At 35.8% G+C, this 27,358-nt stretch overlaps 1 protein-coding gene across 3 annotated transcripts in view; it reads left to right on the forward strand.

The window, feature by feature from the left end:
- The window catches only part of PACRG (parkin coregulated), a 251,322-nt gene that overhangs the window by 49,810 nt on the left and 174,154 nt on the right, over positions 1-27,358 (forward strand). For all 3 annotated transcript variants that reach the window (XM_055810987.1, XM_055810986.1, XM_055810988.1), the window contains exon 3: positions 15,948-16,082. In XM_055810987.1, coding sequence (XP_055666962.1) covers positions 15,948-16,082 — 135 coding nt within the window. The remainder of the gene's footprint in view (positions 1-15,947; positions 16,083-27,358) is intronic.

Genomic DNA, 27,358 nt, shown 5'->3' on the forward strand with positions numbered 1-27,358 from the left:
GTGATAATGATTCTATAAATAGAGTGGAAACAGTCTTCCCATCAGAAGTGTAGGAAGAATGCAATTCCCTGAGACGGTGCCTACTTTCCAAGTTTGGTACAACTTAAAATTGAGGTTTTGTATTACATTGTTCAATGTAATTGTAGCAGTTTGTTGGTCCTGGTACTAGATTTTGTGATGCACTCTGTTCTTTTGGTATCTCTATTAAGGAGCTAGGACTCAATAAATAAAAAATGCCCACTGAAAGTTTCCAGTTACCAATTATCAGCATTACTAATCAATCTATTGTCACCCTGGTCTATTATGTATACTTTTCACCTCTTAGTGTGGACAGCTTATTTGCTTTTGGAACTATTACTTTTGACTAACATATAGAGTCAGTAATCTTTTGTTTCAATTTATGTGTACAATTTTGATAAAGCTTCCATTTGGGATTTTATTAATAGCTTTATCATTAACACTCTTTTCTAGATACTGTGTAGAGCAGTTTCTTCATAGTTCCACCTTAATTTATTTTCCTTTTGTAGTTCATTGGTAAATTTCAGGAATATGTTTTTTCAAGAAATGCTGGTTTATGGTGGTATCCTGGAGGTCAAGACACTCATTAGTGATATGGAAATCTTAGATTTTTACAGAGTTATAGCACTGGGACAGATGCATGTAAGGTATCACTTCACCCATATTTAGACAAATCAAACAGTGTTGTCAAGGGTTCAAGAATCACAGTGTGTTGTAGTAGATGTTGAAACTGTTGAAGTTCATAGGAACTACTTGTATATAAAATACACAAGGAAGAAGACAAAAATAACTACATTAGGGCAATCCCTGTTGAAACTAGATACCTTAGTTGCAGTCCTTGCTCAGAATAGCATATGTAGCATATAAAACTGCATCAGAAGATACTAGGAAAAAAGCATCCCAATACTGTGTAGTCCCATGACTAGGGCATTCTCTCTTTTCTGTCAGAACCAGCCCTTGTGTAAGGAGTTGTGTAAAGAGTCTATGCACAGTAAATTGGATGTGTCAGTTTGAAATGAATTGAGTATGAATGTGGATGTTACAAAGCAAAGAAATTGGGATGAATTACATATAATTTGACTGAAAAGCAGTGTAACGTCTAAAAGAACCACTTTTATTCTGGAAAGGGTATACACATTGTGCATAGCTTTGTGCATGCCATTGTGCATACCTTTAAGTTTCTCCTAAGTAAAAAAGTTCTTGTTCATTCATGAGAATCTTCAAATCACAAAGAAAATAAAATTACCATTAAGTTTTATGCATTCACTGTGTAGGTAGTTATGGCTAGTTTGCTAATAAAATATGCTGAAGATACTCTGTTTCTGTCCTTTGACTTTCACCTGTGAGAATCTTCATGCTTCCTGCTAAGCTCAAAACTGGGGGAGGTTAAGATTCTGTTCCCAGCAGCACCCTAGCAGATGTACTCCTGAGATGATGAGGACTATAACAAGAGGAAGTAATCATGATGAGGAAAAGAAAATACATAGTTGGTCATATTTGCTCAAAGATAAAGAAATAAGCTCTACATCTGTCATGGGAATTCTTGGAGTGCAAAGAATGAAATGAGCTCCAAAGATTTGCAAAATCTGTGTTTTGACTAGCTAGATAGGAGATATCTTTCTATGCAAAAATATATCTCCAAGAAGATTCCTGTGAACCACAGAAAAACTTAGGTCAATATTCTGTGTTATTTCAAGTCTAGATGGAATAAAAGATGTATGCAATAATGAAAAAATTATATCTAGCTGAATCTATAATCACATAAATATACACGACAGGAAGGCTAGCAGGCTGCTGAAGTGACATTTTAAGGTCTAATTATCTCATGCAGAAAGAAACTGAGGAAATTACAACTGAAGCAGTTGGACAGCCTATGTCAGTGAATGATGAGGCTGCTAAAAAGAATCTGGGTCTCAGACTTCTTTTTATAATGGGAAAAAAAAACAACCAAAAACCCAAAACCCCTGTCTGGTACTCTCTAGTCTAAACCTAATCAGTTTACTGAAAAAAGAGGGATTTGTAATATTTCAAGAAATTTTTAGTAACATGACAAGACATAATGGATCACAAAACCAATACTAAGATTAAAAAAAAAAAGGGGGGGGGGGGGGGCGTGGGGGGAGGCATTTGGCATTCAGTAATAAAAGTTAATCTAACTCTGCCTCACCATATATCTGAGACATCATGATGTCCAAACAGTTAATATCAACTCCTGCCCAAATGGTCTTTTAAAAAATGGTAGTAGAACTCACAGTTCATTAATTTCAGATACTCTGAAGAGAATTCAGCAATTCAGCAAAAGAAGGAGGTTTCAGAAAAGGTCTTAAGGCAAGAGTGTGTAAATCAATTTAGAGCCATTTCTTTAGTCACAGCACATGTAAATGGAGGAATTGGTAAAGAAAAGCATAGGACTTGGATACAGGAAAGATTTCACATTTTTCACCGAAGATTAACAAAAATCAACATATGACTGCCAAACTAACAAGTATAATGATGATAACTTCATTTTAAGAATTTTTTTTGAAGTTAACAAAAAGGTTCCCCATATCTTCCAGACCTCAAAGATATCACAAAATTCTCACTACCCTGAATATGGGACAGATTAATTTAACCCATATTAATAATGCTGTAAGGTTTAAAGATGCTACATAAGAGCTTCAGTATCAGAAATAGTTATATTCAATAAATAGAAATGGTAATAGAAGTCCACAGAGCAGGAGGTTCAGATTTGTCTGTTTCAATATTTCCTATGTTCTGGTCAAGATTTTCTTTCCATGCAGACTTAGTAGATATCAATTACAGACAATATGTCTTCCAGCTGTGCTGAAATTATTAACATCAACATAATTAAATTTTATTGCCACCTTTTTAGAGATGAAAAATTATTTTTCAAGGAAAAAGAATTCAAACAAACAGTAAGTCTAGGTGGTTATGGAGATGAAAACAAAACATTTGGAGAATATCAGTGACTACAAAGAGTTATGAATCCTGCAGTTGCAAATATGAAAAGTGTTTCAAATAACAAAATCTATGACAGTAATAGCATTATGACCTATGAAAGATTAAGTCTGTCCCTCCACAATCACAACCAAGCCTCTGTCAGTATCTGTGAAGACTTGTTCTGTGAGAGCTCCTTTTCACTTGCATCCTACTATTTTGAATTCTGGTAAAAGGAAAAATTTAAGTTTCCTAGGGGGATTTTTTTTTACCTATATGCAAAGCAGACAAATTGAGATTGTTAAAACCTTTTGAACTGCATACAGTTTGAATTAAACAGATATTGTTTTCCTACTAGGGTACCTCTTGTGAGGGAATGATTTGAATTTCACATCAAAGAAAGCGATTGATCTGTTGTCCTTGCAAAAGGGACAGATATCTCAGCAGGTTAATACATAACTTCATCAGCAACATTAGCATTGAGAGAAAGGAAAAAACCTGCCATACAGTAGTATTGATATTGCATCATGTCCTAAATTCTAATCTCAGTACCAACCAACATTATTTTCTGTTCTTTTGTTCCAATAATGCCCTGCATAATTATTTGTAATAGATTTAAATCTGAAATAACTACGGCAATTAGATGAGTAGAAAAATATTCTTGTAAATGAGACTTTACACACCAAACCAGATCTTGACAAGCTGCTTGTATATGGCTAGAAGAAAGGAATAGAAAGTGCGGGATTCATGTGTCTATGGTTTGTTTCTAATGATAAAAAAAAAAAAAAAATTCAAAGTGCTAGACTGGCTTTCAATTAACTAGATAAAGATAAGAAAAGAAGCATAGCATACTCAAGTATTAGATGGAGATAAATTTTAACACAGGCAGAACCCCTCCTATGTATAGAATATGTATAACTTTAAGACTACTGATTCACCTGTGATTTTGAGGTTCTCCTAAAAGCCTAAGAACAGCCCACTAAGTCAACTGAGCACCCTACTCATATGCAAAAAGGCTTTTCACATATGCTTTCTGGTACACCAGTTTTTGAAAGCTGGTTAAACTACTGGTAAATGTGGTGACACATCAGCTATGCTGTCTGTTCTCTATGTTGTCACTGGCAGTTTAATATTTGTGTAAAATGTACTTTGCAAAAGGCACAGATGGTCAAGTGGCAAATGGCTGACCCTGAGTGCTTGTTGAAAGGCTCTTTGACAATGGCATCAGTTCACATGACAGTGATTTCTACTGTTATTGATAATAATGTTCGTAACAGTAGAAGCTGTTTTCATTTATATAAAAAATCAGAAAAATATTATCACATCATATTAATGTTACTGTGAATTACGACAATAAGGATATATTGATTTCATTGGAAATCATCAGATGCTTATAGCCAGGCACGTTCCTTTGAATTATGTTAAAAGTAAAGTGTTTTCTTTCCAACATAGTATAATATTCATAGAGTAATATAGAAAAGAAAAATATGTAACGTATGTAAAGATTGTTTTTTAGGAAATTCATGCTGCTATTGATAAGTACTGTTTTTTTCAAGTTTATGACAAAAATGCAAGATTTCACAATTTATTGCTGCAGTCAGAGCAAACAAGCATATATTGTACTCATCATGAGTTAAAGGTCTTCTGTGGCTTAAGATCTCAAAAATAAAGTATGAAACTGTCTTCTGAGTTTTGCTCATCAAGAAAGGCTGGCAATTTGCTTAATAAGTGCAGCCTACTAACACCTGCATGGAGTGCAAGCTCAGACCTACAATCCACTCAATGCTCAAAGTTATAACAGAAATGTAGTGGCTAGAACTTGAAATATGGAACGTAAAAAAATTGAAAAGGAAGTAAAACACACTTTGAGGGACAGTTAGATTTATTCATATTCTTACATTGGTTGAAATAACATGTTTTATTTTTCCTTTAAAAATCATCAGGTTTTGTAAAACTTTTCCTATTTCTATGAATAGTGTTTAATATATTATTGTGAATTTCATGGTTATAGCACATCAGGAATATTTCCTACAAGTGAGATTTTCTATCTGTTTAAGACAGACAAGGAAAAGCAACTACTAAATGCTTTATAATATTTCAGAGTAATTCTCAAACTGAACAACAGTGGGTAAACTTACTTTATCAAGTGATGCAAAAGAAACTGGCAATTAAAAACAGTTCATGTGCTTTATGTTTAAAAGAGGTGAGGTTGGAGGGGATAATTTTGCATCTAGCTGTTAGTGTTAGCTCTCAGATCCATCATTCTCATAATTTCTTTTGGGTTTGGGAACCATGTAAAGCATGAAGTTGGAAAGAAAATGGAACTGCTTTGGCAGATTCAAAGGTTTTGTTCTTTTAATGCTCAGGTTACCTTTGTTGTGTTTAAGAAAGAAGTACTTGATAAAGTGAATAAAATCTGTAGTAGCTTTTTAAGCAGGTTCTTAATCTATTTCAGGGGCTTCTGATTTCACAACATTTTTAATAGATAATGGCTTTTCCCAGTGGTTCAGTGTTCACTTCTAACACTTGGTTCCTTAGATTGAAAATGTAATAGGTGGGCAAACATGTTCAGGATTGTAGGGCATGTGGGGTCTGGTCACAGAATTGTGCTGTTTACTCAAGATAGGGCAGATGACACTAGGTAATGGAAGTAATGAGGAATGCACCATTCCTCTCCTTTCTTTAGCTGTTGCTTTTGGTGTTCCTATTCCATCTCTTCAGATGCAGTCAAGTAATTTGCCATTGAAGATAGCCATAGGGTGGGATTTTGTACATTTTTTTAATTGTAGGGGGATGATGAGGGCCTTATAGTAACTGCTCTGCTAGCTGAAGCCTCTAGCCATGGGAGGTTTCCAAGTGCATTCTACAGAGAGCTGAAGCATGACTTTATGAAAGGTGATAGCTAACTCATCACAACCCCATTTAACTTTCTGGATTTTTATAAGGTTGTAAATAATTCTAATCCAGTTCTAAAATGGGACACTAGTGCCAAAATGTTGTTTCACCAAAACGTTGGATAGGGTTTGTCACAATCAAAATTAGAATGCAGTGATTTTACCTTTTCAGTCCAGTGTTTAATCATTTAAACAATGTTCTGTCATGACCCAAACAAGTTTCTTGCTAGCTCACACGTCAATCCAGCCTTTCAGAGTCTGTGTCTGCAGAGAAGTGATTCACCTGGATTTTCTTAGGGCTAATAAACCACTGACTTAAAATATGACTGACCCAATGGGGCCCTGTTCTCTTTTGTGAAAAATCCAGATATTTGCAGACACTGTTCCCAGTTGGAGCAAAGAGAAATTTCTGTATTTTTAATTTTTCCATGATATTGAGATAAGTTGATTTGCACAGTTCTAATAGGAGTTAGAGTAGTGTTATATCAGTATATTCTGAAAGTTGCTCTCATGGGCTCCTTATTGTCATCTCACCTATCTCCCTACCCAATACTTATGACCAAAAATTGTTAATGTTTAAATAATTTGAAATATTTTTTTATTAAGCTTTTTTAATTAGACTTTCTAGTGGAACACATTAGACCTACACAAGACCTCAACATTATAAAACATACTTACCAAAGCACATAATGAGGCTTATTTACCACGACCTAGGTATGAAATAATTTCCAGGGGAAAAAAATAAACATCCTGTCAGATTTGGCTCTATGGCAGCTTAAGTTAATTTAATTCTAACTACCCTGGGCATGCCATTCCCTCTCCTTCACTTTCAGCAACTGTGGTGGCATTCCAACTCTGTTGAACATTTCAGTACATTCTCCAGCAGAAAAAACCCTTTAACAAAATAATGTGAATAGTTTCCTGGCAGATCAGAGCATTGAAATGCCTCAGATCAGGCAAACACGAAAATTAGTGTAGGAGAAGAGATAGTATAGATGCAAGTGGAAGGGAAGGCAGGACCTTAACAATTTAGAGTAACGAGAAGCTGGATTGCTATATTATGGCCTAGTTTTTATTCTCTTCCTTAGATATCCTCTGTCAGAATCACAATAATAAGTTAGGATATTAGGCGTATTCCAGCATGGACCTTCATACAGGTATGTAGTGGAAGTGTCAAACAGGCTGAGAATAACTCTCCTAATATTTTACAGTTTTACACACTGTTCTTTCCTTATCCACACAGATATGCCATGATGATGTATAGGAGCATTCTAAAGATTACAGAATTCAGAAAAAAATAATTTAATTATATGTTTCTATAAAAAAAAATAAAAGCCATGTGTCCCATTTTATTTCCTAGCCAATGACATTCTTAAAATTTGCAGTATGTAGATTTGGCATCCAGAAATACATATGCAGCCATAATGAATGTTGGCTTTACTTCTACATCAGCAGTGTAGGCCAATAGAAGAGGATCACCAAAGGAAAAGAGCTAATGCTGAGGATATGATGTTTTACACATTTCAGAGATTTTCTTCACTTAGACTGATTTTTGTCTGAAAGGACTCTAGTTCATTCAGTTAGAAACTGCTTCATGATGTGAACTGTAACTGAGTGCTACTTCAGAGGCACAACTGAAAAATGAATGCAGACATACTCACAGTGAACTTACAGTTTTCTAAACATTAGGCTGAAGATGGAAGAATTTCCACAATCAGGAAAAATTTAGAAGGCTTGCAGATTTAGTGGAATTGCTGCACTGGAAAGCCTTGTGAAACTAATAAAGCAAGAAAAAAGACTGTATTCATCTGTAGACTGGAAAAAGGAGTGAAATATATTAGCAGTTGTCACTGTTCTCCCTTTGCATTAAAGGAAATTGCTTGGCAAGCATCAGGAGAGAAATCTAAATTATATGAAATAGTTACACTATACTCCATCAGAGAATAAGAGATGGAGGAACTTCTGAGAACAAAGTGCTGTAGAGCAGTTTGTAACATAGGCACATCTGGCTTATCAGAACAACTTATCTTTTCCCCAATCAAAAATAACATTTCTGAGGTGATGAACTAGAGTAATTCTGCATGCAGTTTATGACTTACTTTCAGTACTGTCCCAAGGCAATAATGAGATACAATATCTTTGTACAAAATCACATGTCTGATTTTTCTTTCAAGTTCTGGAGCTTTAGAAGCATTTGTAATGTTTGCTGACCTTCTATCAGTAGTTTCATTTTGGGGTCTTAAAATTGATTTCTTTCATTTTGACTTTTGAAGCTATGAGATGGGCTTTGATCTGTTGTCCGGATTTGTGCAGTAGCCCCAGAAGCAACTTTTAAACATTAGATATGGGACCATTTAAAGCATATCAAGAGTGGCACATGTGAGGAAAGATGTCCCTATTTCCTTTTGGATATAAAAAGCTTTTGTCTGATACATGTTGATGGATCGTGTTCTTTTGATATTGAATGCTTGTGATATCAATATTAAATAAAAGGGATTAATGTGGAACTCAAGAGTACCTATTGGGATATCTTACTGTGCCTCTCCTGTCATTTGAAGTTTCTCATTCAATTTTGTGGTATGTCTGCATAGCAAAATCAAAACATGATAGTAGAATGCATTAACAGCCTACAGTAATTTAACCAAATTAGGATCAGTAAATGAAGACAGAGCCATACAGGGTTCGTTGCTTATTGCCAGTCAGAGTAGACACTCTTGAGGGTGCCAAGTACAGATTCTGATTGTTAACACTTGCTAAGATACATGTATTCAAGTCTTTATCACTACTATTATGTATGTTTAGTGGAAAATTTGTGGATTATGTCACCAAATACTATTATGCTATTGTGTTCTGTTGTGATGGTAGGTAACTGCCAAAATCTTGATGTTCTCTTATACATGATTGCTGAGTTTGTCTTGATGGTGGTCTTGTCTGTGTTACAAGTATAGAAACATGTAAAGTACTATCTGCCTACTAACTCAAGAACCACAAACTGGAGATCGTGGCTTTTGCACCTAGGCTTGCTCTCTGGCCAGTAGTTGTAACTAGGCAGTGTTGTGCCAGTGGCTGCTCAGCCAAGTTAAAAGCTCTATCACACTATATGGATGAGGATTTTGTCATTGATGGTTCTAGTAAAGCTTTGTATGTCAACATGGCACTGCATAGTGCTAGGTATATTATTTGGCCTTTATTCCTGCTAGCTTGAGTATTTCTTCATTGCATGGTGTAATTTATTTGACTTATTTAATATATCTTGCATTTTACTTGAAGTTTACGTTAGGATTTTGCAGTAGCTTGTGGCTCCAGTATACAAGGAAATTAATAGTGATCATTCCTGTGGAGAAACAAGTGGGTTGCCAATTGGACTATGCTGTATTAGCCAAGTAGAGTGCTAGTTTGACACCAGTACAAGAGAAGAAGAGAATGAGACAAAGACCCTTTCAGTGGTTACACAAAAATTTCCTTGATGCCATCACCTTTACATCTACCTGAGACAGCAGTATGCATTAGTAGGCTTCATTCTGGGGATACAGTGCAATTTTTTTCAGTTTGAATACAAAGAAATAAGTTTTATGAATTTATTTCTGAAAATTTTGCTCTTCAAGATGATAATGTGGTATTATGTTTTCAAGAAAGACTGCATTTTTTAGGTAAGACAGTTGAAAGGTCATATAACTTTTGATACCTATAGCTTCAAAAATAAATTTGATGGACTGCTTTTGTGAGGAGAAAACATAAAAGGATCTGGTTAAATTCGAGTCTTGTAAGAAACTTGAGAGACAAAAAAATTGACGTTTTTTATTCTTCCCAGTTGCCATCTAAATGCATTAACCTGGTTAATCCAAGGAAGATATGTCTTTAACCATAATTTTTTTTTCACAATGTCACTGGTCTTTTTTTTTTTTTTTTAATATGTGAATCATCATATAATAATGGTAGGATCTTAGTCTATTCTACTTTTAGGAAGTAAAAACAGTGGTCTCTTAATATCCTTAATGCCTACAACTTAGTATGTGATCACATCTTTTATTTTCCACATAGCACTTGAACAATTAATGACTTCTTCTTTGAATAAAACAACCTACATCTGCATAGGCAGATGAGAAACTGTATATCCAATTAATTCTTGGTGTTCAATATAAATTCAGAGCTACATGAAGAATCAGGCACCTATTTCTTCCTGTCCCACTCCATGCTGTGTCCTCCCTCATGCTAGACTGAGTGTTCACTCATCTTTGCATCTTAACGATCTAATACTTCACAAATCAACCTAACAAAAAACCTCTAACCAACAACACCAAAACACAAACCAAATCAAAACCACCCCTTTGTTCCTGATCTGATCCTCTGAATACCTGCAAGAAAGCTTCTGTCATTAATGGGGGGCAATACATTGAGGTAGTATGCAGGTGCATGAGGTGGGAAAGACCACTTACCTCCATGTCAGCATCAAGTTTTGGCTGGCTTGAACTGCTCGTGAAACTAGTGTTAGTTTTCATGCAAATCACCAGTTGTCCTAGGCAGTTATGTGTTTAGGTCCCTAAGTATGCATACAGTTTGATGCTCAGTTAGGAAATTTGGAAAACTGTATTCAAATAATTAATCACTGTTTAAACCTGGCTTCAAATATTTTTTCTTAGTCATTTTCCTAATGTGCCATCATTGAAAAGTCTAAGAATGAAACCTGATGCAATGATTTTAAATGCCCACGAGTCAATGAAAGAAATGTGGTCTTTCTCCTGCCTTTTTTTTTTTTTTCTTAATGGCTTGTGTCTTTTATCTTGTCACATAGTTCAATGGCATAGAATTACAATAAATTAGTTTTGCAATTATCAAACTCTTCAACTTCTCTTTGGCATTTAACGAACCTCAGAAGCTGTTTATTGCTTCATATATTTTGTCATCATGAATATTAGCCTTTAATTAACTGGAACTCTAATCTTAATCTTTCTAGCTATGTTGCAATGAAATATTTTTGTTAGGTTGAAGAAGATAGTATTTGTTACTGTTTTCAAATAAATGGAATACTTTCAGAATGACCTTTCGAGTCAGTAATTACAACAATATAAAATGTAAGATAAAAACCTCATTATCACAAGGAAAAATGTTGTATGATTTCTTTTTATATATTTTACTTAGCAACATAAAATTGCAGAGAAGCTTCAGCTGAGAGGGGCCTCTGGAGTTCATCTGATCCAGCCTTCTGTTGAAAGCTGGGTCTTAGATTTGTTTTCTCAGGTCTCTACCAAGCCAAATCTTGAATATTTTCAGGGGGACTCCACCACTTTTCTGGGCAACCTATTCCAGTGTTGAATTTTTTCTGACAGTGAAGAACTTTTTTCTTGTATCCAGAAACAACTTTCTTTGATACAATTTACACCTTTTGCCTCCTGTCCTGTGCATCCTTTTGCAGAGTATACCTCCATCTTCTCAATAACTATCTGTTAAGAATTGGAAGACTGTGATTAGATCCTCCCCTAAGCCTTCTCTTCTCTGGGCTGAAAACGTCCAGTTTCTTGAACATTCTGTCTAGATCTCCAGACCTCTAATCATCTTCATGTTCCTCTGCTAGACACTCTCCATTTTTCAGTTTTTGTCATGAACTGGGAGGACCAGAACTGGACACAGTATCGCAGGTGTGACCTAACAAATGTCAACAGAGTGGATCTTCTTAATCTGCTGTCTATAGCCTTACTGATGCGGCCCAGGGCTCATTCTGCCTTCATTGCTGCAAAGGCACTGCTCACTCAAGTTTAGCACTGTCCATAAGAATCCCCAGGTCCTTTTCATAGTCAGATCATACCCAGCTTGTACTGCTGTTTGGGATTATTCTCTCTCATGTATAAGACATATTTATGTAATTCTTGTTGGCCTGGTCATCTAGTTTGTGAATGCCTCTCTTGCATGGTGGCTATTCCTTCTGGTGTATAGTGCCTCTCCTCCCAGTTTGATATAATCCACAAACTTGGTAAGCAAGCGTTCAGTTCTGTCATCCACATTCTTTATAAAGATGTCAAACAGCAAGTATCAAAACCAATACCAACCTCTAGGAACTCCTTTTCTGAACAGCTGCCCATGAGCCAGTAAAAGCATATTAGTCTTACTCTAAAAGTTCAAGCCATAACATTTTTGTAAGATCTTGAAAATCATAATTACTGTAAGCAGCCTGGTAAATTATATTATTTAAACTGTCACCAGGATCAGTAGGCATTATACCTCTGATTTGTACATTCTTAAATTATGGACCAAATGTGTCTTCAGAAACTGTCACATTACAGCTAGGAAGGTCCCAATGAGTTCATGGAGAAATGCTAAATCTGCATAAGGATTGAGCTGTTAGGAAAGACTGTTCAACAGTTTTCTGTTCTGAGAAACGTATCTTCTGTATGAAAAGCAAAGAAGAAGTAAAGTAATTTCCTGGAGAACCAGACTGGCCTGAAGATTTTTATACAGCTTCTCACTGTGGATACTCTGTTCCAGAATTTATTTGTTTGGGGTTTTTTTAACTCTTTTTATAGCAATTAATCTGAATCTATGACTGGCATTCCTGCATTGCGATAGTCTACAAATAGAAGACAAAAAGAAAAGTGCTACTTAAAATCTAAATATAAGAAAATAAATATATCTATCAAAACAGATCAGGAATTACAAAAAGTGAAAAAGTGAATTATAAACATGTTCTTTTCCTCAGGCGGACTGTTGAAGATGCATGGCTAGAATGACCCAGAAAGGTCTACATTAGAGAACAGTGTTCAGAATACCAAATATGATAGTGACGGTCTCCCTAGTAATAAAGACAGGAAGGAAAGAAAACTATTTGCAAAAGGTAAACAGTATTAGCTCAATGCAGCTGCTCTAGCAAATGCCTCATAATCTACTTTTATCAGATGCAAACAAAAGGAACAAGCTGTCTCCATGTAATAATCTTGAAGCAGAGAGACAGTACCCTTCAGTCGTGCAAGGTACCATTTCTTCAAGACAGGGACAGTTCCACTCTCTTCCTGATTGTTGATTTTTCTTTGTTCTAGTCAGATCTTAGACTCATTCCGGTCTAGATTGTTTCATCACTTTAGAGTCAGTTACTCTTCCTGGTATCTAAAAGGTCTTTATGCCTATTACAGACCAAACTGACAAGAAAAGCATCTTTAAGACAAAGTGAAAAGCATCAGCCCTCTCTCTAGACTATTTTCAATTATTTGGTATGCTCCTGCTTCTTTAGATATACACACTACTTTGCTAGTTATACAGTACAAGAATTATGAGATGCATAAGATGGGTAAGAAAATTCATATTGAACTGAAGACAATAATGATATATAATGTTGAAATGAGAGATACCATAATAGATGACAGTTATTAATGAAAGTTCTTAAGAAGTGGTTTTAGGGCTAACCTTATTTAATGTTTTCATTAGTGACCTTGAAAAAAAAATAAGGATTGTATAATGAAATTTATAGTTGACATAATGTTTGGAGTTGTTATTAAAACAGATGAAGATCATGGTGTCACACAGATGAAAGTGGAAGCCCTTGAGAACTGGTGTAATAGAAATGGAATTAAATATAACAGTACAAGCTACAAGATAATGCACTTAAAACTAATGACAAGAAATTCTGTTATTAACATAGAACTCATCAACTGGAAAAGATAGCTGCTGTGGCAGTTAATCACAGGATAACTATGAGATGTCAGTGTGATATGGCGATGAGAAACTAAATGTAATGCCAGGAGATCTACCAGACAGACTGTATCGCATGAAAAAGAATAATACTCATTGTATTAGTGATCACTTATAATGTGGATTTAGTAATCCTGAATAGATTTCTTTTTCATCAGCTTTTCCAGTCACAGCTTGAAAGTACAGAAAATTTTAGGATTTCCAACATTGACTTTGGGCAGGAGTTCTGTAAATCCACTACTTGCTGAATGAGTACATCACTACTTTTGTTTATTCCAAACTTGTCACTGACTACATTTTTTTGATGCCCTGTACTTTCTACTGAGGGAGACAGAGGAAAATCTGTCTGTATTCTTTCTTTCCATGAAGTCATGATTTTATAGATCTTTATTTTATTCCTCTTACCCATCCTTTTCCTGGTTTATTCTTGTGAAAGCCATTCAATACCCTCAGTCATTATCCTCCTCTGAACCTTTTCTAATTCTACCATAGGGTTTTTTTGAGGTGGCAGATCAGAGTAGGCATACTATTTAAGATGTGGTTTCTAACAATTGAATGAAGTAAGGATAATTCACAACAGAACGGATTTGATAATAAAGATCCTTTTAGTCCTTCTAGTTTCTTTGTTCCTGAGTAAAGGGTAGAAAGAAGTCAAAAGAGCACAAGCATAATTTCTAGAAAATTTGTAAAGGTGTAGTAGAAAAAGATTAGTTGAGAAGAAGAAAATGTTTGGTTTCAGATAAGATGCACTCTGGGATTACATTAGCTACTTCTAATGATGATAGTCTGCAAGAAGTAATTAAAAAATAATTAAGGTTGTATCTCATGTAATCAAGACAACATGTTCTTTATCAATAATTTAAGTTAATATTTAGTAGAACAGCGACTCCTAGTATTACACAGAAAATAATGTTTTAGAGGATATGTGGAAGTCCTGTGTGTGAAAAATATACTGAAAAAACATAGATGCTTTTCTGCTGGCCTCATAGTGACTCATAGACTTGCCTGAAATGCAAAAAAAAAAATTAAAGTCAAGTGAAAGTACACTAGTGGCACAGAACAAATTTTTCCTCTCCGGAACAAGAAGTGTAGATTTATTTACATTGGTTATAAATGCTTTTCTTGGAGTATTACTTTCAACTGCTACAGATGTGTTTACTAAGCAAAGTTACAGCTGTGCATCTCAAATCTATTTTTGCTAGACATGGTCTATCAGTGGCAGCAATATGCAAAAATGGGTCACAGTTTAGTAGCCCTAGTTTAAGCAATTTGTAGTAATGTATAGTGTAGGCATAACATAGTGGTCTCCTCTGTCTCAGCCAGTGGAAAATCATGTCAAAATACTTTGGAGAAAAAAAGTGCCAAGTTAGATTTAGAGCTGTAGTTAGCACAGTTAGATTACAGAATAAAATAAATGAAACAAAGGATGCTAAATGTTTGCATTCTGTTCACTGGAAAGCTGCATGTCTGTACTGCTAGAAACCAATGTAAGGGTCACTGAAGACAGAAAGACAAATAGAACAGTACAAAATACTGGGTATGATTTATGATCCTTGAAGCTCTCACCTTTTTTTGAAAATGATACTTTCTATGTTAGAAAAGGTAGCAAGTCATAAAGGCATTTTTGACAAAGGAGATACACAGTGAAATTCTATTATTTTAGTGCTAATTGTTAGTTGCTGTTACTACTATGTTTGGCTGACAAAAAAGTTCCAGTGTGAGCATTTTGGAATTGGACTGTCATTCAGGCGCTCAGGCTACACAATATGCTAACCAGCAATAACAGAGAAGGAGCTAAGTGGAGCTAAGTCAAATTTCTTCACAGGCGGAGAGGAGAGGTCTGAGAGAAGACCTTCCTTCATTTCTTCTAGTGCTTCAGCTGTCAATGCTGGAAGGCTGGAACTCATATGAAAGCCATATCCACAGCATTTGAGGAAGGGGGATGGTGAAGGAGATCAGGGAATGGCCAGGGAAAGACAGTGGAGGGTGAGGACAGTTATATTAGATGGAAATCATGTCAGGTGACTTCTAGAAAGAAGCAAACAGAAAAAGAAGAAATGCTTAATTTTCCAACTACTTCTACTACATAATGTCAGTATATTCTTTGTGGTTTACTCTTGCTTAAAAATGCTGTGATAACGGGGAAAGCTACTTTGAAATATAAACAGTTTTTATGGGACAACGTGAAAGTGGTAAAAAAAGAAAAGCAGTTAACAAAACCTGTTGATCATTGCCAAAGCATACTTTCAAAGAAGTGAAGTATAACATGTAAAGAAGAAAGCAAACTATAATTTGGGGGATCAATGTTATTCTCCTTTCATATCTGTTTCTATTTTAGCCATATATATTACTCTTTTTCTAAAAAACATATTACCACTGAACTATGGGTTTTCTTGTTTGGTTTGTTTTTGTTTTTTTAAGGTCAGAGGGCCCCCACTTGCAGGAGCATTTAAGGAAAGACCAACAAAGCCCACAGCATTTCGCAAGTTTTATGAGCGAGGAGAGCTCCCAATTGCCCTTGAGCATGATACTAAAGGAAACAAAATTGCCTGGAAGGTAAGTCATGGCACAGCTGAGACAGCCAGCTGAGCTTATTGAAGTGACATCTCTCATTGTCAAACAAATTTAGCTTGTAAGTAAATAACCTGAAATAATTTCTTAGCAAATGGAAGATGGTGGGGAAGCCATTAGAGATAGACCCCTGAGTCAGCTGTCTACCTTGGCTAACAATTAAATTATATGCTGCAAAAAGGAAGATGACAGAGTTGTGTTGCCTTAGAGAATTGTCTCCTGCCCAATTCATCTCTATTTTTATGAGGACCTGGCAATGCAGCCTGTTTCAGGCAGTCCATCAAATGATGGAAGTGGCTGGATACAGTGAGCAGCAGCCATTTATCTCCCCCAGATTTCACCTTCCTGCAGGACACTTCCAAATAGAAGCTTTAATTACCTAAATGGATAGGTCAAGATTGCCTGCTCCCTGAAAATGCAGAGCAGAATACAAACGAAGGCAGATTCTCATTCCACAGCTGCACTCTCAGTCTACAGCATATGTCAGACAGTGTAATCGCTGTCATACGTGCCTCTGTTACAGGCTGACCTCCACTGCTGAAACCATTACAGCTCCGACATTTCTCTGACAAAAGGTTAATTGGCTTCAAAATAAATGTATTGCCTAATGACTCCATTCTAATGCGGCTGTGTTTCTCTCTAAAGGGCTGGGTGATATTATTTGTAAAACTTGCCAATCTTCTAAGTAACTGCTGCAGACTTTTAAATTTAATTTGAGAAATGAATGCTGATCTTTAACCTGCTCCTACTATTTAATTATTTTGGTTATCGTGAATTACTTTTTTTTTTTTCTGTTGTTTATTGGACTAGAATAAGATCTTGCTGGAAGCAGTGATAGTTACAGAAAATGAACATGATACGCATGAGAAAAATATGTCAGATTTGTGGAATGTTTTAAATTGTTCGTGTCAAGAACATGATACCAATTTTAAATGTATAGTTATGTTAATTCAACACAAAGAAGAGGGATTTTGCAGTCTTATAGCTGATTTTACTCCTAATGAAGCCAACAGGATTAGACCTATAGTGTGGTAAGTGGTGCTACATAATTTGTTAGTAACTAGATTTTAAGATAGCTTTTTTTGCTTATTGAAGAGAGATTTGTGCTACTATTTTGTTGCCCATGGCAGTGCTGAATCAGCACAAGGAACAAATAATAGTTCTTGCAGCAAAGGAAATGTCTACCTAACAATATTTACCCATGATCAGAATTAGATTCCAGTGCAACTGGTCTTTGGGCAACCCTAGAAAAACCCTTTCTGAACCAAATCTCACAGGCTTCCAGCATAAGTCTAATCCTTCATCACAAGGTAAGATCCAAAAGTGATTTGCAAGCAACTGCAAAGCATCTGCAGAATTTTGTTTTTATCTTGAGGCATTATAACTTCTGATTTCTCAAAATCACACTGAGACCTACAGAGAATTTACCTCATTTTAATTGCTATTTGATACATATATTTTCATCGTAAGGTCTAGCATTCCACTAGATGATGCTAGTGACTGCTTAGTTGACTTAGGACACTAGGAAATAAAATGAAACTGCATCAGGGGAAGTTCACATGAGACATTAGGAAAAGGTTCTTCACTGAGATGATGGTCGGTCACTGGAATAGGTTCCCCAGGGAAGTAGTCACAGCATCAAGCCTGTGAGAGTTCAAGGAGTGTCTGGATGACACTCTTGATTGAATCATATGATTTAATTTTAGATAGTCCTTTCAGGAGCAGGGAGTGGGACTCGATGATCTTTATGGGTCCTTTCCAACCTGAAATATTCTATGATTCTATGATCTTGCTAACTTGCTATCTACAAACCTTCCAACCACAGCTGAATGTCTAGAGTGTTTGTTCCCTTTATCTGAAAGTGTGAATTGTTTGAAAACATACTACCTGAAGACAGTCACAATAGCAGTCTTTTGTCAAAGATCCAGCACGTGTTTTTTCTTTCACACAGCTTGCAGCCTTACAGACCTAATGTCTCCCTAGTGTCCACCTACCACAGTAAAACATTAGTGTGTAGCTTGTGCAAGGTAGGACTGAGGTGTCATGCAACAGCATTTGCTACTGCTGTTAATCATTTCATTTGAAATAAATTATCCGTACTTCAGCATGCAAAAAGGCAGCATAGTAGTGGACTATTCTCTTCTTACATTAGCGCATGGCAGGGCCCAACCTTATTTCCTTTATTCCATGCCACTTGATTTAGTCACAAATCAGTCCAGACGGAGTTCTGTAGAAAGCACTCAACAAAACATTACTGACATAGTAGAGTTACTTGAGGCTATTGTTTAATTTGGCATGCAACCATCATTGATTATTGTGCAGTTTAAGTAGATGAAGCAGGTAAATAGGGGTTTTCTAGTTCAACCTTTACATTAGATAGCTTCTAAAGTCTTAGAGGCTGCCCACTGCTGCAAAAGAGTGAGAATGTAGTTCATCATTAGCTAATATTTAAAGGTGCAGGTACAGTAAGGTCTGTATTTTTCACTTGTTTTAAGGACATGTGAACAGTCAAATCTCCAGCATACATCTAATGGGTAATTTTCTTAAGTTCTTCATATTTATTTGTAAATCTGATTAAGTAATGTTTTTTAAAAAAAGATGTATTTTACTCAATTCTGCTTAAATTCATGAAAATAAAATATTTAAATAATGAAATGTGTCTAGGCAAAATGTTCTATAAAATCTTGGCTGAACTATATTTATTTACATGAATCAAGATTCTAGTGGAAGGATAAAAAGAAGAAATAAATTATAACAGTGATATTTTAATCCTGCTAAAATTGCACAAAATCAGTGTTTTATTGTGAGAGGGTTATTTTTTTCTGTTTAGATGTAATGTATATCATGGTTCATTTCACTCTTGTTAGTTTGTCTACCAAGTGATGCATGAGAGAAAATGCAGGGGGGGTCTCAGAAACATGATTTGTTGTGACAAAGGAAAATACTACAGAATTTTGTTCTGTCCTGCAAAATATACAGTTGGGTTTTGTTTGTTTGCTTGCTTTTTATAATTACTGAAACAAAACAAAATAACCGTAATTGTCAGATGTTAAATATTTAAATATTTTTTGACAACTTTGAACTGTATTGTTATTCTGTGGACAGAATACAGTCATTTTCAGCTAGAACAGAAGAATCTGAAATTTTTTAATGTCCATGAATTGTGTTAATATGTACCAAAAACCCTATATACTAATAACCCTTGAGTTTGTAACAGTTCTGCATCCCTAATTTTAAGCCCATGATTAATTTCCTGTAAGGGCTGGCTACGTATAACTGTGCTTGTAGACCTAGATAAGATATAAATTTAAAGTTCAGGAACTATTCAGAACTATTTCTGAATAACTGTATGTGTTAAATCTTTAATTCTGAAATAATAGTACTTTTTTGTTGAAGTTTAGCTTAAATATTTCCAAAACACGCTAAATTTAGAAAGAGGCATTGTTACTTCAGATTAATCCTAAACATAGACAAGATTAGACTGTGCAGATAAACCATGGTGTTTACCTTAGTGCCTTTTATTAAAAAATGGCCCAAAGCAAATTAGATCTCACTACAAAATCATTATAGCAAGATATGTCTTCTGTGTGAATTCTCAGACTTAGTCTTTACGTTTAGAATGGTGTCTTTCTGAATACGTCTGTAATATTGGCATTCTGGTTGGTAAGTTTTACTATTATATCAAATTCAAATCAACCTGTTTCAACCTAATGGAAGAAAACATACCAACAGGTAAAATATGTTTACAACATCTAAATCATTATATACAAGAATAGGAAATTGAACTTGGTTTTAAAGAATACTATCCGGGGGCGGGGGGGGGAAGAATTTGAAAAGCTCTGATAATAGCAAACCATTACCTAGTGTTATAGGCTATAGTCATGTTTATTTATAAAAGAAGACATGACTGTCTTGGTGTTCCTAATCTTTCTTTTCAAAATGAGAACAATTGTCCTTTTGCCATTTTCAAAAGGTGAACATAGAGAATGACTTGTTAATTATGTCTGCGAAAAGAAATCCACCATCTTTGTAACTCATTACACAAATATCTGTTTTTGACTATAAACAAAATGAAAGTATCCATACAAAATTAATTGAAGAATTTTCATCCCTATTCAGGGGATCTACTAGCAGTCAGTGAATTCTTTGTTAAATAGCATACCCTCAACATAATTTTTAAATATCTTATTTAAATCCTTTGTTTTCATGCTCCCTCAGTTCCTTTATTAAATAGAAATGTATAGATATTAGTGCTTTAAAATTGCTTCAAATTTATATAATACTTATATTTCTTGATAAAGTGATAGCTTAACATATCTAGAAATAAAAAACTTCTGTGGTTTAATTTTTCAGCAAAAGGATCTTTCCAAATCCGAGGCATTTGTTTTTGTCCACTAACAAAGAATGAATAATAATGGTATGGTCTGCGAATGTGTTTCTGATGTGTATCAAATGTAAAAGTTTGGAACATAAATTGTTGTTAATGTAGAGTTAGATAATGGCAGAAAGTGATCTTTCTAGAAAAAGAATGTGTTGAAATATTTATAAGCCATTTGACTGCTTATGTGGGATCCTACAGTTCTCTTTTCACCTATGTATATCACAATTTTATTTCAAAATGTAGCAATATATTCTTTTGCACACTTTCATACCAAGCTATGAATAATAAAAGCTCAGAGTTCAGGTCTGAAAAGGACTTCCATTTTAAAATATATGTTACTGAATTAAAAAAGGTCAGAATGCAATTAAACCTTTGATTAAGAAAGTTGATAAAACCGAGGAAGTATTTCTGAATTATTAAGAATATGTTTGAAATGCAATCTCTCTGTAGTGTACAAAAAGTCATCGGAATGTTTGAAAATTATTGTTTTAGAGAGTGGGGTTAATTATGGAAGTTAATATACAGGGAAGAAAAAAGCTTCCATTCTTCAAAAGAATTTTAGCAATTTCAGAGAAATGAAAACCAAATTAAAAAATGCAAACTTCTCAAGCAAAATGTCAAAAACAACATGATTTCCATCTTTTGGGTTTATGTTTTTTTCCAGAATAGCTATGTTCGCTAAGGATGTGACTTCTTCCATTTTAATTTATCTTCATCCTCTTTCCCACATAGCTTTTTTTTTTTTTTTTTTTAGGATCTAGTATAAGCTATGGCAGCAAAATTACTTCTTGGTGATATAAACTAGAAGCAATAGTAAAAGAAAGTGTTCTGCCCCGAACATCATGAATTGTGCATACACTTTTCCCTTGTGCAGACTATTAAAGGTTGATTTTGGTAATAGAGACTACAAAATTTGAACATGCCACAGAAATGCAATTTTTATTAGCATCGCTTATTCTTCATTTGGTTTTATCAGCATGCTGTATATTAGTTTATATAAAATTCTGAGCTGCTATGATTAATCTGGTACCTATACCCAGCACCAAGAAAAATCTTTCTTGTTTTTTGGTTTGGTTTGGGGTTTTTTTGGTTTTGCGTTGGGCTTTGTTTTGAGGTTTTCTCCATAAAATAGCTGCAGTTTAAATTTTGTTTTCTTTTCCTGGAAGTGCAACCCTTTTTGCTTGTTTGAGGGATAAGTTTTAAGCAAGAGAAAATATTTTAAGGCAACATGTCTACAGTTGCAGAGCTTTCAAGTAATGTCAGGTTTTTTCATTTTTGTGACATTATCTTGCCTTTAAACTGCATGAATGAACATTGTATGTTATTCCCTGTGTAGTATTAAGCAAACTTAGGTAACACTTCCCAAAGTTCATACCCCAAAACAAATTTTAAATAGTTTGAGGGAGCTCATTTACCCTACAGAACGACCCCATTATTATACTAATGTTTTGCAATTTATAGAGGTGAAATTAATTCTAGAAGTTGAGGGGGTTTAATAACTTATTACCATCAGAAGGGGAAGGTCCACCTTCACTTCTTCTGCTCTCTTTTTCTAAGGCATACTTGGCACTGTCGTCGATGCTTATCAGAGCCCTCTATGAGTAAATTTAACTAACTTAGGGAAAAAAGATGGATGTGTTTTTTCTCGATTAGCAACATGTTCACAGTCCTGGGAACCTGGATTACAAAAGGGTCCATGAGTGCTACAGCTGTGCGTTTGTGAAGGAGAGAGAAACAGTAGTGAAGTACAGTGAAGAATGGGAGAGAGATGAAGGATCTCAAACCTTTTTTCTATCAACAGCAATGAACTGCTAGATTAGTTTAGCTGATCATGGAATTGCAGCTTCAGGTATCTGAAAGCAAAAAGAACAAACTGCCTGTGAAAAATAATACCTTTCTTTTGGATTTATTTTCAGATATACAGATTTCTTTCCTGCTTTCATTCTTTGCTAAACTATGTTTAATATCTTTTTAATAAAAGGTGTTGAGAGGACACTGTCTTCTTAAAGAAAACTTGTAAATCTGCCGCAAGTGTTGTCATGCAAAATGAAAGCTTTTTGCAAGTTTATATATAAAGAGGAGTGGCCATGCACTGTGTTTGGACACAGTGGATACAGCACAGAGTGGTGTTAGTTTCTATTTTATTTAATGTCTTCATTAATGTTTTAAAAAATAGTTCAGAGTTTTCTTTTGCAATAGACTTTTGTTTATCTTCCCCAGAGGGGTCCTTTCTTTTAATCATTTCAGTGATCCTTTTAAAGCCTGTCTCTGGTACAGTTGTGCTGGTATAACAGAATATTGCATTGTGGATTCAAGAGAAGGCAACTGAAAGTGAGAATTTCTTAAACCAGAAACAATACATAATAATTTGGAGAGACTAGAAATACGAGTTGAAATGAAATAGAATCTGGGAGAAAGAAATTTTAAATGCTGCCTCTGGGAAAAACAAAACCAAATAAAACCAAAAAAATATTAACAGATCTAGTGTAAAGGAATTGTTTGGAAAAGACTAATGTTATTTTTTAAAGGACAGTAATACTCTCAGTTTTCTGTGGACACAGTAATACAGCAAACTTAAGGTGTGGTGTGGTAGCAAGAAAGAATTATTCAGTTTTAAACTAAAAATGTAGCAATAGCTGTTGCATCATCTTAAAATTATTAGTAATCTCTATACTATGGCTTACTGAAGCAAGCACAAATACTGTTTATACACAGTTGTGTATAGACAAATGCTATTCATAACTTTGTGACTGGGATGCTAGTGCCCAACTAACGACTATCGTAACTGTCTTCACGGATGCGCATGTGACTTTTATTGCTAAAAATTGCAGTCATAAGTCTTTTAAATGCATAATACTAAAAAATAGCCACATCTTAATGACTATGACCTGATTTTCATTTAAATGTGTCGTGGTTTGACCTTAGCTGCACGCCAGGTGCCCACCAAAGCCGCCGCCTCAATTCAACAGGGGAAAGGAAATATAACGGAAGTCTTGGGGTCAAGATAAGGAACAGGGAGATCGGTCAGCAATTACTACCATCACAGGCAAAAAAGACTTGACTTGAGGAAATGAGTTTAGTTTATTACCAATCATATCAGAGTAGGATAATGAGAACTAAAATCAAAACTCAAAAACGCCTTCCCCCCACCCCTCCCTTTCTGGGCTCAGCTTCACTTCTGATGTCTCAACCTCCTTCTCTAAAGCAGCGCAGGGGTCAGGGAATGGGGGTTACAGTCAGTTTATTGCATGTTGTCTCAGCTGCTCCTTCCTCCTCACACTTTCCCCTACTCCAGCCTGGGGGCTGTCCCATGGGAGGCAGTTCTCCATGAACCTCTCCAATGTGAGTCCTTCCGATGGGCTACAGTTCTTCACACACTGCACCTGTGGGTCCCTCCCATGGGATGCAGCCCCTCAGGCACAGACTGCCCCAGCGCGGGTCCCCGCGGGGTCACAGCCCGGCCAGCAGCCCTGCCCCGGCCTGGGCTCACCCCTCCGCGGGGCCACAGGCCCTGCCAGGAGCCGGCTCCAGCGCGGGCTGCCCACGGGGTCACAGCCTCCTGCGGGCATCCCCCTGCTCCGGCGTGGGGTCCCCACGGGCTGCAGGGGGGATCTGCTCCACCGTGGGCTCCCGGGGCTGAGGGGACAGCCTGCCTCAGCCTGGGCTTCACCGCGGGCTGGGGGGGAACCCCTGCTCCGGGCCTGGAGCCCCTCCTGCCACTCCTGCCCTGGCCTGGGGGCTGCAGGGCTGCTGCTCTCACACAGGCCCACTCCTCTCCCCAGCAGCAATTGCTGTTGCTCATAATTTTCCGCCCCCTTCTTAAATCCGTTATCCCACAGGCACCACCACCGTGGCTGATGGGCTCGGCCTGGGCCAGCAGTGGGTCCATCCTGGAGCCGGCTGGCATGGGCTCCATCGGACATGGGGCAGCTTCTGGCGGCTTCTCACAGAAGCCACCCCTGTGCCCCCCGCTACCAACACCTTGCCACGCTAACCCCAATACAAACTGAAAACTTTTTTTAAATCTCTTAAGAAATAATGTACTACACTTATACCTATTCTGTGACCTGAAATCATACAAAAGAGCTACAGCATAAATGCAGTATCAACAAAATTCCTATTGACTGCATTAGAATGGGATCCTTATTGCCATAGATAAATATTATTTGCTATCTTGTTGCTTTTTCTCACTATGATATTACAAATTTTCCTACTGAACCTACTGAAGGTTTTTAGTCCTTGATAAAGCTCACAGGAATCCATTTCTGATCAGCTATAAATTATAATGTCCTGAGTTATTGAAGTTACAGAAGTTATGATCATCCTTTTGATAACAGCAGACTTAAATCTCTCTCCTACATCTAAGAAGTGTTTATATCTAATTAAATTTATATTTTAATGTGTTATTTTTATATTTATTTTCAGTAGATATGTAGTTGTTGTTTTCTTCAAGTCACTACTTATATTGACTCTAGCTTTTTACCTGAGTTAGCCAAGATTAACCATCTTTTGTTTCTAGACTAAATAGGGTACCAAGCTGATGTCCTTCAATTAAGGCAACATTTTTAAAGTTGAGTAACTAAGTGCTTCTAGTTTCCATTCCATGATACATATAGCCACAGAAAGTGTTGGAATAGCAGGTTGCTCAAGTAACTAAGTAACATTAATTACAAATAAATTTAGTCTGTTCAAATCTTGCTTTTCAAAAGCACTATACTAGAATTATTTTTCAATTGAAAAACATTTGTTAATGATAATGCATCAATTAATTTCATACTTAAAACTGTCATTAAAAATTAGACAGCCAATGGCTCTGTAATATGCATTTTTCTGTTGGCTCACTAGTTCTTAATACTAATCTACGAAATCAGTCATTACTTTACACTTTTCTTTTTCATGTCTAAAAAGGAGATGGCTGCAGATCTTAGAAGAAATGTATGATGTTAGAGATTAAAAAAGAATCTTATTGAAATGCAGTTTCAAAACACTGTAGCAAAATACTGGGTTTATGAAAGCCCATAAAATTCAAAGTATTTCAATATTTAACAACATTCTCATTGGTTTGTTTTACTTGTATATTTAAACTAGTATTTCTGGTGAAACACTGAATTATGTCATATTATGTATTAGAGGTTACTCAATGCAATCTCCTCTTACAACTTTTGGCTCACAAAAATGTAATCCTTTTTAGAGTTAGGATTTTTACAGTCCTCTATTCTTTTACATTTTTTTCATTTATAATTCAAGAATTCAATGAAGTATCTGTTTTCTCCATGCTCAGATAAAGTACCATATTTATTAAAAATATGACATGTATGTTTGCTTAACAGCTGCATAATATGTTTCCCTTAAAAACTAAAACATGTTTTCCTGGAAGCAACTAAGATCTCCTCGCTCTTAACATCAGTGCTGAATCTGGAACTAGTGTTCAGCTGGATGCAGGCCTTGCAAGGAGTAGTGTCAGTGTACCTGGTTCCTATAGTACAGAGCTCCCATGTTTCAGTTAATTCCTCTGTGGCTAATTAATAGTTGCAACTTATCTCAGGATTCTAGAAAACAGTAATATCGTGGCAGTTAATTTACTGTTCCTTTTTCCCTGCATACACAATTAAAGCCATTTCTTTATTTGATGTAAATTGCCATCTCTTGAAAGTGTATGGAATGAAAACCAGCCATGTATCAGAAATAACTTTAATTTAAATTTGCTAAATGACCTCTGAAAGCTAGATGAAAGATTTTCTGCTGAATGGGCTGGTGCTTCCTGCCTGTATAATTTATGTGAGAAATTAGTGCGAATGGTTCACTTTTATGGAGCAGTGCTGCTTGTAGCAAGCCTGCAGAAACAATTTTCCCCCAAGCCTCCATCTGTTCTTCAAACCAGGGCATATGCCATCTCATCGAGCTTGAAAGTCAACTGATTTATAACTCCTGAAAAGTGCATAGATTGAAAATAAAGGTCGACTGCTGCTGTGTGAGAATGATTTGCTACCCACTTGGATAAAGACAATTCACGTTACTATGGACCCTAGAGGACACAAGTGATGTTGTAGGCTTCACAAACTGGTAGACTGACATATAGGACAAAACCAAATTGCTCCTCCTCCTTCGTTAAAACAGCTACCTCTTTTCTTAAAGATGGAAACCTTTTAGAAGGTAAGTAGGTAATGCAGCTAAAACATCTTGTTATATAAATATATAAAGAATAAGCTTTGCCTAGCTACCCAGATTGCCATCTAGAAGTGCCAGGACTTGTTCCACTTTAATCTTTAAGCTGCAAGCAGAAACATCTGTCTCTAAAAGTGCTTCTTGTTTGTCAGAAAGTTTTGTTCAGTGCCACAAACACAGAGTTGATGAATTTTCTGTATCTACTCTGAAGGTGATTTCTGAGCCTTATCCCAATTAATGGATGGCTTGTTCTCTGTCCATTAGTTGTCAGCCTTCCTCCTTTTACCCAAATACTGCAGAGTTCTCTGGAAACTGACAAAACAAATGGAATTGACAACATAAAAATCGATGTGTGTTTGATGTTTTCATTTCTGGTAGTCCTACTGTAACCGTTCTACTTTAAGGCTCAGAGATTGAATAATTTCTTCAACTACTTTGTATCATCAAGTCTGAATTTGTAATTTTTCGTAATTTCAGGTTAAAAATGGCATATAGTTAAGTGCATTTTTAATTTAGGAAAGGTAATGCAGAAATTATGCAAACAGAGTCTTTTAATGTGAAAATCTGGGGGCAGATTTTGCCTTGAAAAACACAGAGTTGTAGTATAAAAAGTACATGTGAAGGAAGAATGATCCTCTACAAGTATGAGCTTATTGCTTGATCTGTAAGAAGAAAATGGCTTTGTAGCTTTCCACAATCATCTGATGTTGTGTGG

This window comes from Falco peregrinus, chromosome 7, assembly GCF_023634155.1.
Source record: "Falco peregrinus isolate bFalPer1 chromosome 7, bFalPer1.pri, whole genome shotgun sequence".
Lineage (NCBI taxonomy): Eukaryota > Metazoa > Chordata > Aves > Falconiformes > Falconidae > Falco > Falco peregrinus.